Source organism: Corapipo altera, unplaced genomic scaffold (assembly GCF_003945725.1).
Source record: "Corapipo altera isolate COAL_440 unplaced genomic scaffold, ASM394572v1 48b, whole genome shotgun sequence".
Lineage (NCBI taxonomy): Eukaryota > Metazoa > Chordata > Aves > Passeriformes > Pipridae > Corapipo > Corapipo altera.
In genome coordinates, this window is record NW_020884884.1 from 5,255,160 (window position 1) to 5,268,103 (window position 12,944).

Genomic DNA, 12,944 nt, shown 5'->3' on the forward strand with positions numbered 1-12,944 from the left:
TATTATTCTAGTGTATTATACAGCTTCTCAAAACTTCATGCAGAATTCCTCTCTTCTCTCCCAGTTTTTTTAGTGGCTCATCGGTTATTATTGATCGCCTCATGAGATGAATGAGCGATTCATCTCACTGTCCTCAGTGGTAAGAACGGGAGAAGAATTAAAAAGCAAAAAGGGCTGCAAAAAGGGCCAAACCTCACTGAAAAAGGGCCAAACCTCACAAAATTCACTACCCCACGCCCGTGACGTCACAGCGCCCCCTCAGGCGCGGCGCGGCCCCGCCCCTCCCGGCCCGCAGGGGGAGCCCCGCCCCCGGGCGCGCGCCGGGCCGGGGCCGTGTGAAGCGCACCTTTTGCACGAGTCCCGCTCGCCGCGGGCGGGGCCTGCGGGGGCGGGGCGGGCGGGGAAAGCCGGCGGGCTCCTCCAATCGGAGCGGTCGCTCCCCGGCGCGTCATTCGTGGCACCGCCCCCCTCCCCTTTTCCAGCCTTGGGCGGCTCAATGGGCGTTACCGGGCGGGGCGGGGCCCTCCTGTCGCGAGGGGGCGCGGGCCAATGGCGAGCGGGGCCGCGCGCGGGGGCGGGAGGGCACGGCAGGGCGGGGGGGGCGCGGCGGCCAATGGGGCGAGGACGGGGGCGTGGCCGAGGCGGCGCTTGGGTTCCGTGTGGAAAGAGTGAGGGGGCTCGGGTGCAAAGTTTGCTCGCCCGGCGCCTGCGGAGGGAGCGGCGGCGGCGGCGGCGGCGGCGCGGGGGGAGCGGAGCCGAGCGCAGCCGAGCGGAGCGGCCGCCCGAGCGCCCGGGGCTCCCACCGCCCGCCGCGCTCCGACCATTCCCGCCGGGCAGCCGCGATGTGCGGGGGGATGGCGGCGCGGGGTCCGGGCGGGCCGCGGTGCTGGCAGAACCGGCGGGCGCGGCTGCTGTGCATGCTGGCACTCACCTTCCTGTTCTTCGTGGTGGAGGTGGCGGTGAGCCGCGTCACGTCGTCCCTGGCCATGCTCTCCGACTCCTTCCACATGCTCTCGGACGTGATGGCCCTGGTCGTGGCGCTGGTGGCCGTGCGCTTCGCCCAGCGCACCCGCGCCACCAAGAAGAACACGTTCGGGTGGGTGCGGGCCGAGGTGATGGGCGCGCTCGTCAACGCCGTGTTCCTCACGGCCCTCTGCTTCACCATCCTGCTGGAGGCCATCGAGCGCTTCACCGAGCCCCACGAGATCCAGCAGCCGCTGGTGGTCATCGCCGTGGGAGTGGCGGGGCTCATCATCAACCTGCTGGGGCTCGGCCTCTTCAACCACCACGGCGTCGGGGGCCACGGGCACGCCCACGGGCACGGGCACTCGCACGGCGCCCGGCAGCAGCACCCCCGCGCCGGCCCCAAGCCCGAGCCGCCGCCCGGGGACGGGGAGGCAGCGCTGCACCGCGAGGAGACCAGCACCTTGGTGGAGAACTGCAGCAGCTCCAACGGGGTCAGCCAGGAGAAGCTGGGTAAGCCCCGCGGCGCCGCTGCCCCATCCAGGCATAGAAAAGCGGGAGGGGTCCTTTCCCCGAGTAGGGCGGTGGCATCCTGGTCACACCCGGCGCGGGTTGTGCGGGGACCACCTGTCCCCCCTGCTGGGGGAGAGGCTAGAAACTTTCTTGGCAGCGCTGTTGGGCTCATGACTGTCGCACCTCTGCCTCACACCTTTCCTTCAGATGCCGTGAGCTGCATGCTTGTCTTGCAGACAGGTCAGAGTGTGAAGGAGTCTTGGGATAAAGCGGTGTGTCGTGGGAAAAGTTGGTTCTGCTAGGGAAGGCACATGACAAGCGTTTCTTGCCTAGCGACACGAGCTGTCACAAGACGCTGCCCTAATGCCACCCGAACTGGCTGCACATCAAATGGAGCGCGGCTCAGCGCCTTGGTCCCAGCTGCTCCATTGGGGCAGTTATCAGCTACTTGTCAGGTACCTGAGAAGCTGCTCTCCATCCGAACAGCAACATGCTGAAGTATATTCCACTGCAGTAATGTTGTACGTCTTCATGGCATCGGTATTAATAGAAGTCTTGGAAATTGCCAGTCAGAACTGTGGAAGTCGGAATGTGGAGCTCACTGGTGTCAGAGCACACGCATGGTGTCTTGGAATGAGTTTTCTTTAGCTTTCTAAAGCATGCATCTTCCCACTCAGCTTCACACAGACACAAATTTAAAATCTTCCCTTCCCTATTGTGGTCAAACTGTCTGTTCCGTGGGTGGGAATTTCTTGGGTTATTTTTTGAAGGATCCAGAAGCCTGGATTTTGAAGGTGCTTGGTTGAAGCCCAAGTCCTGCATGGTAGCAGAGTGAAAGGTGTGCGACTGCCACTTCTCTATTCATATGGCATCCTTTGTCACCTCGAGGAAGGGGCTCAAGGCTTTGGAACCCATGTCTCTCTCTTTCAGTTTCAGGGTGACATCAATGGAGCTTTAATTGAGCAGAGTGAACTTTGCTACAGTTTCATTTTTTCTGTGGTCAGAGGTTCCAGTACACATTTGAGAAACTTAGCAGTTTCTGTTTTTCTGACTCCATGTTGGCTTTGGGAAGACAGGTTTTGCAGGAGGATAGGAGAGTTTCTCTGAATACGCTACACCATTTTCTTGACCGCATAATAAGCTCTTAGTGTTGGTTTAGTTCCAACAAAGATATCCTAATAATTAGTTTCAAACAATGTAAAATTCCCTTAACCGTTGGTCTGATAAATATCTTGCCTTTGGAATTATTCTTATATGGTGAATTATGGTGAAAAGTTGTGCTTTTAGCCAAGTTTTGGACTAGTTAGACCAAAAGATTACCTTATAGCATGAATTTAAAATGTATACTGTTTTGAGCTAATTTGTCTGGAATGTCTCATGGATGTGCTTCTGGCAATAACAAATAATTTGTTGTGGGTATTTAGGTGGTAATAGGGCATAATTTTGGTCACAGTGAAACTTTGAAATAAGTTTGTATTTCCTTCTGTGCCCTGTCATGATTATGTAATGGATGGAGTTATTCATAGTTTACCCATGGAAAAGTTACAGGTAAAGGTGATTGGAGACTTGGAAGAAAAGGTGAAAGATGTATAGGTCAAGACTAGGGTGGTCCTGTGCCTTCACTGGAAATTGCAAAGAGGGCTTGTCCCTGATTTCCTAAGGTGGGAGTGGAAAGCAAGGGATAACCTTAGGGGCTTGTCCTGCACAGGCATTTTTGTGCATACAATTTATGTAAAGTAATCAGTTTGTAGTTAGATTTCAATGAGCATATTTCAGATGGAAGTGTTTTAACCATTTGCCATTAAAAAAAATCTCAGGAGCTTTCTGGAACTGTGTTCCCTGTTACCCTTTCTTACAGACAGCTCTACTGACTTTTCAGGTCTCCTTCATTCCAAGCACTTGATGTAGAACAGAGCATTCCTCTTTCCTTGCTTCCATGGTGGACCTTGAGGTCTGAACTCTGTAACCTGAGATATTTTTCTCTAATTTATTGACTTCTCTGGAAGGTTACAGGTCCCATGTTCCATAACTCCTAGAGGCAGTGTGGAAAATTTAGCTGGAGCTTTAGGGCAGAAGCGGGATGCATGAGGTAATGAGCCTGAGGCTTGGAACTCGGTGCTCAGCTGCCTTCTAAGAGCCCACCCCTTCTTCAGAGAGGAAAGGATTTGTGCACACTTTACCATTGCAGAATTGCAGCCATGAGAGCAGAGTGGCAGAAGCTGCAGGTCTTATTAACCTGTTAATGTTTACAAAACTCTGAACTGAATAACCTCAAAAGCAGTAAGAGCTTGTTGTCTCAGTTTGTCGGGCCAGGGGCCAGTGCATGTTGCATTTCTTTAGCGCTGGAAGTGTCCACAGAAGAACTTTTGAAGAAAAGCAAGAGGTTAATCATGTAATATTCTTTCAAATTTAAACAACGGAAGATGATTTTCTTTCAGAAAACATGATGTGTATATTTGTTCCCCTGTAGCTGGTTAGCTGTATTGGAATGGTAGATAGTGCAAGACAGTTTTGACAAAGAAGAGCACTAAAATGTTCGTTTATGCTTTGCAGAGTCCATGACATGTGGCATTGGACATCAGAAGCTGTATGTCACTTGCATAAAAAGTGTAATTTTGGTACTTATTTATTTATTTATAAATCACATTCTGAAATATAAATAACACTAGTTCATAGCCACTGAGAGCTTCAGAGATAACTTACAATGTCCTATACTCAATACTGCTGATAAATTCTGCATTTCAGACCTAGAAGCTCAGCTGATTGTCCTGCTGGCTCCATGCACCATCTCGGAAAAACTTCCTTTTCCTTGAATTCAGAAGCCTTTTGAAAATGCACTGCTGAACCTGAAAAGAAGTTGCTATACAGCTGTGTTCATACAGCTTTTGAGCTTCTGGCTTCAAATTGTAATACAAAAGAGCAATGCAGTCCTATGGTTTGAGATTTTAGCAATGTGATTAGTCTTCTAGTGTTTCAAAAGAGGGAACTAGTGTAACTAACTGAGCTACTTAGCCAGCTTTTTTACATATGCTCTGTAGTTCTGCATTTTGTTTAAGAAACAAACAGTGAGTAGTCAAGTGGTTAAACAGCTGGAAAAGGTGACAGTAGTTTTTCAGTAGAATAGATTAAAACACAGTCATCTTCTTTCTTTGCCACTCTACATCTTTAAGCTCCATGTAGAAACAGTTGCCTCTTAGGCTGTTTAGATCACTTATTGGGACAACTGAATATTTCTCAGACAGAGAAAATCTTGCTAAGTGTGTGGGTAGAGCTGCTTGCTTTTCAGTTTCATACTCGATGTGGCATGCTAATGTTGGATATTATTTTATAAAAATTACAGTAACGTGTAGTGTTATAGCATCTGCCTAATGGTTTTATTGTTTTCTTGTCAGGTGATATGAAAGATGACATGGCTGACCTACAAGTGAACGGGAATGCCGGCCATTATCCTCTGGATGAAGAGGAGGTTGAAGAAGACTCTAGTGCGCAACTTAACATGCGTGGAGTTTTTCTGCATGTTTTTGGAGATGCCTTAGGTTCAGTAATTGTGGTAGTGAATGCCTTGCTCTTTTATGGGTTGTGGAATCCATGCCCTGAAGATGGGCCTTGCTTTAATCCATGTATCAATAATCATTGCATGGAAAATGCTACTTTATCCCAAACACTTGGCAGAGCTAACAAGTCCGAGCAAGAGGGCATTACAGTGGCTGGTCCTTGCTGGTTGCTATATTTAGATCCTGTCCTTTGTTTGATTATGGTCTGTATACTCCTTTACACAACTTACCCATTACTTAGGGAGTCAGCCCTTATACTTCTGCAGACTGTTCCCAAACAAATAGATGTTCATTCTTTGAACTCAAAGTTACGCACCCTCGAAGGAGTTGAAGCGATCCATGAATTACACATTTGGCAACTAGCAGGCAGTAGGATCATTGGCACTGCTCACATCAAGTGCCCCGACCCTTCCACATACATGATGGTGGCAAAGCGCATTAAAGAGATCTTTCACGACGAAGGGATTCACGCAACTACCATTCAGCCTGAGTTTGCCAGCGTTGGCTCTGAATCAGGGAGAGGGAAATGTGAGTTGCCTTGCAGGACTCAGTGTGCTTTGAAGCAGTGTTGCGGAACAGGGGAAGATAGTACTGCAAAGAAGACAGAAAAATCTTCGTCACTTAGTATTTCTTGTTCGGAAGTTGTCATTGAATTTCCAAAAACGAGGAGGACTAAGTCGGAGAGCATCCCTTCAGTGAAGCTAGAGGCAAACACTGATCAAAATGAGCAATTTGAGTCATCTTTGTAACTCCCTGAACGGTGCTACCTGAGTTGTGGTAACTTTGTTAGCAGCTGTGTTGCAAGAGGAAGAGACAGACGTTTTGAGTTGCAATTTTGCCAAGTAGTGTAATTGCTGAAGTCCTTGTTCTTGTCATATTGCTAAATATAGAATGCTTGTTTTAAAGAATATAATGTCACTGTCATGATACAATGTGTTTGTGTTGACTTTGTTTGACTGAGACAGACAGAAAGTGCACCTATGCTGTAACAACTTCAGAAAACCAGTTTCAACATTTCAGCAGAGACACTTTTTGCTGTGCTTCAAATTACGATTTTTTTTTTCAAGTGAAAAGGTATTTGAGGGATAAGCATGTAGGAACTCGATTTGTGTTACATATTTCTTGGACCTACTTTTTCCTTTAATATTTGATTTGTAGATGTTTTAATATATTGTTTATTTAGAAGCCCTAAGAAAACCAAAGTTCATAGAACATTTTAAAAGAGAAAGCTACTAAAAACTGGAAACCACTTTTCACATATTTTTCTTAAAGCTATGTAATAACAATAAATGTGAAGGCTTTTCAAATGAATTTATTGCATTTTTTGAAGAGAACATCCTGTGATTGTTAGAAATTATCCCCACTTCTTTTGGTAAGGTAGCAAAGTAATTGAAAACAACAGATGTGAAAGGGGTTTTTTCTACCAGAATGGAAGTTCAAGCTACTGTATACTGCTCTGTGAGATGTGAGACTGATTGATACAGTAACACATACTTTCATATTTTGTGTATTTTCTGGTGGCTTTTCTTACTTCCAAGTTGTATCTTGGAAGTCTTCAATATTTAAAGAACCCTTGACTCACAGTGCTGTGAATCAAGAGCTGGAGCTTTATATTTAACCGATGCTGAGTTTACTAAGACAAAATAATTAGTTATGTCAGTAAGTGCGCAGTCGGGGAACGTCTGCCAAGCACCGACAGTATAATTTGTGCTTTCCAGCTCAGACAGCAGCTTCACAACAAGTAACACAGTGGTGCATTTTGCTTCTAGTTGAGTGGAAGCACTTGCAGTGACTACAGTCCTGGTCCCCACCGTGTCCTCAGGAGCCCTCCCGGACTTTTGAGGAAGTGGCGCAGGGAGCAGGATTTCATTCACTGTATTTCACACTTTGAGGTGTTTATGTATCACATCATTTCACTTATTAAGTATCCAAATCTGTGGTTTAAAATCTTGACTCAGTTAATTGACAACTGGCTCTAAAGAAGCTGTTACAGTATGCTGCCAACTTACACCTTAGCAGAGGAGAAACCGGTCAGTGGGCTCTGTGAATTTGGCAGAGACTAGGTGAGAGTTGAAGATAAAACATATAAGAAATGTAATCTAAAACCCCAGCCCTTTTGATCCACTCTCGCGTTACGTACGGGAACCAATGTCTGGTGATTATTTGACTCTCCTATGCTCAAAACTGGAAAACAACTCAGATCTTCCATTGTTTGCTCTATGACTCCGGACATGATAAACACTTTGCCTGAGTTTCCCTGTCTTAAAATGGGGATAATACCTACCTCACAGGGGTGTTGTGAGGCTTAACTTTTGTGTGAAGAGCTCTTGAGATCTGTTACTGGAAGGCACTGAGAAAGAGTAGAAGATACTAGATTACATAGTGTTTGCTACTTCTACAAATGTATGGCAATACCTAGGCACAACCAGAGGGAACTGAGAATAGTTTTGGCCTTATGAAATTCTTTGATGCTGTGGTTTTCAGGTTTTTAACAGTATTTAAATGTAGATTTTTTTAAAAAAAAGAATGTTTTGTTAGTGAAGGGAATGTAGCTTTGCCTCCAGATACAGAACACCTTGCTAGTTTGCATTTCTTACATGTCTCATATCGTAATTGCTCCTAAATAGTTCAAAATAGTCCTGCTGCTCATCGGACCTGGATTGGCCCAAGTCACGTCAGTGGTCTTACCCAACCTCTCAGCAGAGCATTGCAGTCAACTCTCGATTATCCATGGGTTGATTACCAGTGTTGTGTATTAACTGTGCAGTCTGCAGAGCCCAGACCAGCCCTGCATCGCGTGCTGTGCGCTGGCCAAGTGCTGTGTGCCAGGGCATTGGAAAAGCAGAGGCACTCAGCCGGTTCCGCAGGAGCCCCTCTCACAGGGTGTGTTGGCCTGGGTGCAGCACAGCACCAGGCACTTATTTTGCCTCTTGGCTGCTCAGATGCATCTGCAGAAAGCTGCAGAGTGTGGATAGGTCGGTTCAGCTTTGCGCTGGTTTGGGGATGTTGGTGCTTCACAGCCACCAGCATTGCTCACCTTTTTCTGTGTTTATGCTTGTTGTACAGTCTCATAAACTAACTTAAATATGTTAATATAGTATTTATATATGTTTTTGTTTTGTCTGAATTATCTTAACTCTTCCTTCTGTTACCTGTATATGATCTAGAGTTGACTGTTAAATGAGATCTTGTATAAGACTACATTTGCAGAATATGCTACCACTGCTAGTATACTACAGAATATTAAGCAAGTAAATTTTGAAAGGAACAAAGTACTATTTTTGTTTTAAAAATGTGTATCCTTGCTTTTTATGGTAAACTTTCACTAATTATTTTGATCATTAGTTTAAAATTGGTCTCAATCATTAGTTGAGGTCCTGCTGTATATCTCTAATGCACCATAGTACTACTGCTCTTTAGTTTATTTAAAAAGATACCAACAAGACAAACCGTAGTAACACTGACTGTGACTTCTCTCCTGTTGCTATTACAAAAACAGAGCAACTATTAAGTCATGACAGTTGCCATCGCTGGTTAACAGTCTCAGTAAATGCATCTGGATAGATGAAGTTGTAGTCACTATTCCATTTTAAACTATTTAATCTTTTCTTTTTGAACCAGAAGTCATATTTTTCTATTTCTGTGTCCATTGCAGGCAATGGCTAGCTTAAAAGACAAAAAGCTCTCCCCCTCATTATTTTAATTACAGGATGAAGATGGGATGATGATGATGGTGGTGGGGGCAGAAGGGGGAGTTGCGTGGTCTCTCTGTCATGTGCTGTGTTGCACGTGCAGCACCAGCTGGTGTTAACGGGGCCCTTTAGTCTCTTTAGCCTTCCATGGCAAATTCCCTGAAAGCATATAGTGAGGTCAAGGTGGTGGCTCTGCAGCAACAGCAACATAATTTTTCTGTTTGTTCTGGCTGTATGAGACCCGACTGTAGCCCACTAGCTTGTGATAGAGCTTGATTTTTTTTTAACCTGATCTGTCTGAGGTTATACAGACTTGATTTGTTGTGAAGATCACAGTTTCAGAATACTGAGATCATTCAAAAACACTGCACAGTCTCTTTTTTTTTTTTCCCACAAAGCATGGAACTAGTGAATCTCATGTAAGTGAACACTGCAATGGAGGGGGAGCTAATTGTATTGTGTATCACATTCCTGAATTTTTAAAATAAAAAAACCTATGGAACACTGATTTTAAGGAAAAATAAGTTTTTACTTCAATGTCTAGATTGTTTAGGCTTCTGATTAAATGTGTCAGAGATGTACCAAACGTCACTGGGTGAAATATTTTACACTTACTATATGTCTCATCCAGGAACATGCTGTTTTAGAATCACTTCTTAGATTATATCTGCACCTAAGGTGCAGTGCAGAACTAATTCAGACACTCAGTGGGCTAGCCACAGCTCCATCAAGCTTCCTTTGTAGCAGGGTAAATCGTTTCTGTGGAACCCCTAATTTAGCTTGGTTGCTTTAAACAGCCATTCTGGGCTTTTGGTGGTATCTGTTGCTGCTGCATCGCGGTGTGCGGTACAGACAGACACAGAGTTATGTAAAAGAACTCGCCCCGACTTGTGACTCCCCAAAAGTCACGGCAGAGGCTCACTCCTGAAAATTTCTGTATTCTTGAGTAGTCTCATCAGGCTGACGAGTACTTACTTGCATGCGAAGAATTACTTGTGGGAGTGAGTCCAAAGCTTCTGCCAGTGCTTTTACGGAGTGAAAGTACCTAGATTTTATGGGTGTATTAAAATCAGGACTATTGTGGTGTTTCTAAATTTGCTGCAGAAATACTGTCAGTTTGATACAATTCCAGGATTTATTCCTTTCCCCCGTTATTAAAAAAGAAAGGGAAAAAAGCTCACTGAGTGTCCTAAGACTTATTAACAAGTTTAGCTAAACTGACATTGCTGTTTGCTTCTGAAATCAGGTCATCTGAATTTATTAAACACTGCTTGGTAGAGTTTGGGGAGGAGGGATAAAGATTCTTGCCATTCTCGGTCCCCTGCCCCCTGCTTTGACTGCACTTTCTAATCTCTTCAGCTATGGAGAGACCTGGGGGGACAGAGGGGGTGAATTTTTTACCTAGATGTTCCGAGTTCCACATGGAGGGAATGGGAAATACTGCTAACTATATTTAAAAGCATATAAATATGCTCTGACTATTTTAGTTTCATAGCATAGCATCAGTTACACCCTTTTTAGGTATGCATTTAAGTTGTCAGCTCCATAGCATCTTTGGTTTTTTCTTTCTCAGCTAGATGGAAAGAGGTGGATGCTCCAATTGCTTGGGCTAAAACCAGACTTGACAGTTTTCTAAATCAAACGTAGCTTTGCTGATAACAGAAGGGTCTGATTATTCCTTGTGACCTTTTCTTTGTGTGGTTAGCTGCCCGTGAGGTACAGCACCATGTTTTAGCAGGCTCACATTTATATTTTTTGCATTCACCGTGTGGTCTAATTAGTTGAAGAGCAAAACCACAAAACTGAAAAATATCTTTCATCTATATATTTCCAAAAAGCACATGGGATTAATTTGGCTTCTTTTTTTTCATGTCCTGGATCCTGTTTCTGAACAATGTTAAAATATAATTGGCATAGCTTGTTCATTGATGATATTTCTTTTTGCCTTCTTTTAAAATAAATAATAATGTTTGGGTTTTTGTTCTTTTTTTTTTTTTTTTTTTTTTTTTTTTTAAGTATTGAAGCGCTGAGAAAATAAATGGAGCTCTTGAATATCAAACGCTTTTAGTTGGGATTTCTTTCTCAGATCAGTTCCTGGGAAGGAATTTAACTGGTTGGAATGCACTTTCACCATCTCACAGAACCTCAGAAACAAATGCGAAGCGCACAAATAGAAGAGGAGGTTAGTAAATGAGCTGTGAAGTGCTGGCCTCCAACCGTCTGGATTCCAGGTGCAATTAAAAGAACGGTTGCTCAGTTCTAGTATCATGTGAAGAGTTAATTATGCAAAAAGCATTTTTTTTTCCTGTAAGAAAAACAGCTTCTGAAAAGAATAAAAAAATCTTCCTGTCCTGTTAATTGGCTGTGGTTAAATATCTAACATAAGAGTCAATAAGGTAGGCTTCCTAATAGAAGTCTGTTCTATTCAGTTTAATGTCTTTGGAAAAAAGCTACTTTAGAGCAGAAGATGCTTTGGTACTTTTCAGCTTCATTTGATTTAATTCAGAAACACTGCAGTTTGTGAAGTTTGTTGGGAGAAAAGGACTGACTGTGGCTGCCATCACTAGCCCTGAGGAGGGCAAGATCGTTATTAATACCTGCCTTGAGCTGTTAATGAGCTTGCAATGATGAGTTCATTTTGGAGCCCTTCACTGGTGCAGCTTCAGCAGCTCCTCTTACTGCTTCAAGGAAAGGTGATCCCATATTATTAGTTATATGCACAGGAGGGTGTGTTTGGATATGCTGTAAGCATTGCACATGAGCTTGAGTTCTGCCATTTTCCAAAGCTACTTCTACCTCATTATGAAAGGATGTGATTTAAACTTAATATGAATATCCTTAATGAGACATGCTGTTCTGGCAATTTTAATTAATAGAAGAGAAACTTCAGATCTGTGGCTTACTTTTGCTTTTACACCTACCTTTACTCATGTCATTCCTAGACCTCCTACCCCCGATAGTTGCCCGACTACCTCGAGGACCAGATCCTGCTCCCAGAAAAACAACTCCTTGCTATGTTTGCATCGCAGGAGCTGATGCCACAGGAGAAGGGCAGGATGATAGTGAAGCTGTGTCTGACCCCAGGCAGACAAGCACTTTCAGCAGGCACCTTCTCAGTCTGAGCCATCCCAAACCTGAAACTTTGGTTAGCATGTCTATATATGCATTTTTTGTTTTGGTTTTCTTTTTTTTTTTTTTTTTTTGGTGACAATCAGCACAAACCTTAAACCAGTGCTGAGACCAAATTGCAACACCGCCCCCTCCCCCCCCCGCCATCACCCAAGCTCTGTTTCTAGTTACAGCGTTGCTCGGCTTCCCAGCATTTCCCTTGCACCAGCTCCTGCAGCTAAGAATAGCCATGGTGATGCTGTGGAACAGGATGTGCAACCTGCTGGGCTTCCTGCATTTGTGCTTGTGTTGCTGGCCTGGGTTGAAGTCTGTTCTCCTCATCTTCCCTGCTAGTGCTGCTGGACTCACTGGGTGAATTTGTTACATTTAATTTGTTGGATTTGGTTTGCTGTGGGTTGGCCCACGCCCGTTTCAGTTGCCTTCTGCACTATAGGCAACTTCATTCTGCAGTATAGGCAAAACCTCAGCTGAGTGAAATATTTACTTGCTGCCAGCCTTTCGTGCTTCAGAGTACATCTGCTGAGTGTAAGCAGATGCTGCTGGCCTGCTGCAGACCTGGATTCAGCTCCACGGGTTGGTTTGATGTTACCGTGTGATCCTCCTCGCTGAGGGTGCAGCGAGTGCAGCACAGTCAGTCTCTGCAGGTAACTGGGTCAGTGCTGCTTACCTGATCTGGGTGCTCATACCCTAGTTTAGGAGTGAACAACACTCCCACAGATAGATGCTGCACGTATTGCTATACCCTCAAGATTTTTTCATGAGGCAGCATCAACTGGAGACACAGCCCATCGTTCTTATCCTGGGGTGCTCTAGGTCTCTTCCCCCAGTCAGTTGCGGACGAGCATGTTTTCCCTTGAGAAAGGGTTTATGTGAATTAGCAAAATTTGGGGGGATAATTTTCACTTGTGTTTGTGGGCGTGTGGGAAGGTTCTGACCCAAGTGGATGGGTTTATTCTGTGTGCTTCCAGCTGAGTGTTAGGAGCGGCTGGATTAAATACTAGGTAAAATCTAGGCTCGAGCAGTTCATCCTAAATACCCATAATGCCGGAGTCTTAGAGTTCTATGTCATGCTGTTTTGAAGTGATTTCCTCTT

General features: G+C 44.8%; 1 protein-coding gene across 1 annotated transcript; it reads left to right on the top strand.

Moving 5' to 3' along the window:
- The first annotated feature begins 740 nt into the window (after positions 1 to 740).
- Positions 741 to 10,663, top strand: SLC30A1 (solute carrier family 30 member 1). The gene is made up of 2 exons (XM_027641567.1): positions 741 to 1,476; positions 4,869 to 10,663. Exons 1-2 carry the CDS (start codon positions 843 to 845, stop codon positions 5,777 to 5,779), a joined length of 1,545 nt encoding a protein of 514 aa, XP_027497368.1. The 5' UTR covers positions 741 to 842; the 3' UTR covers positions 5,780 to 10,663.
- Positions 10,664 to 12,944: the final 2,281 nt, after the last annotated feature.

Bases quoted from the DNA above. Each gene is read 5' to 3' on its own strand.
- SLC30A1 (XM_027641567.1), top strand. From the start codon at position 843: ATGTGCGGGGGGATGGCGGCGCGGGGTCCGGGCGGGCCGCGGTGCTGG. The intron at 1,477-4,868 runs GTAAGCCCCGCG...TTTTCTTGTCAG, and splicing joins GGTCAGCCAGGAGAAGCTGG to GTGATATGAAAGATGACATG.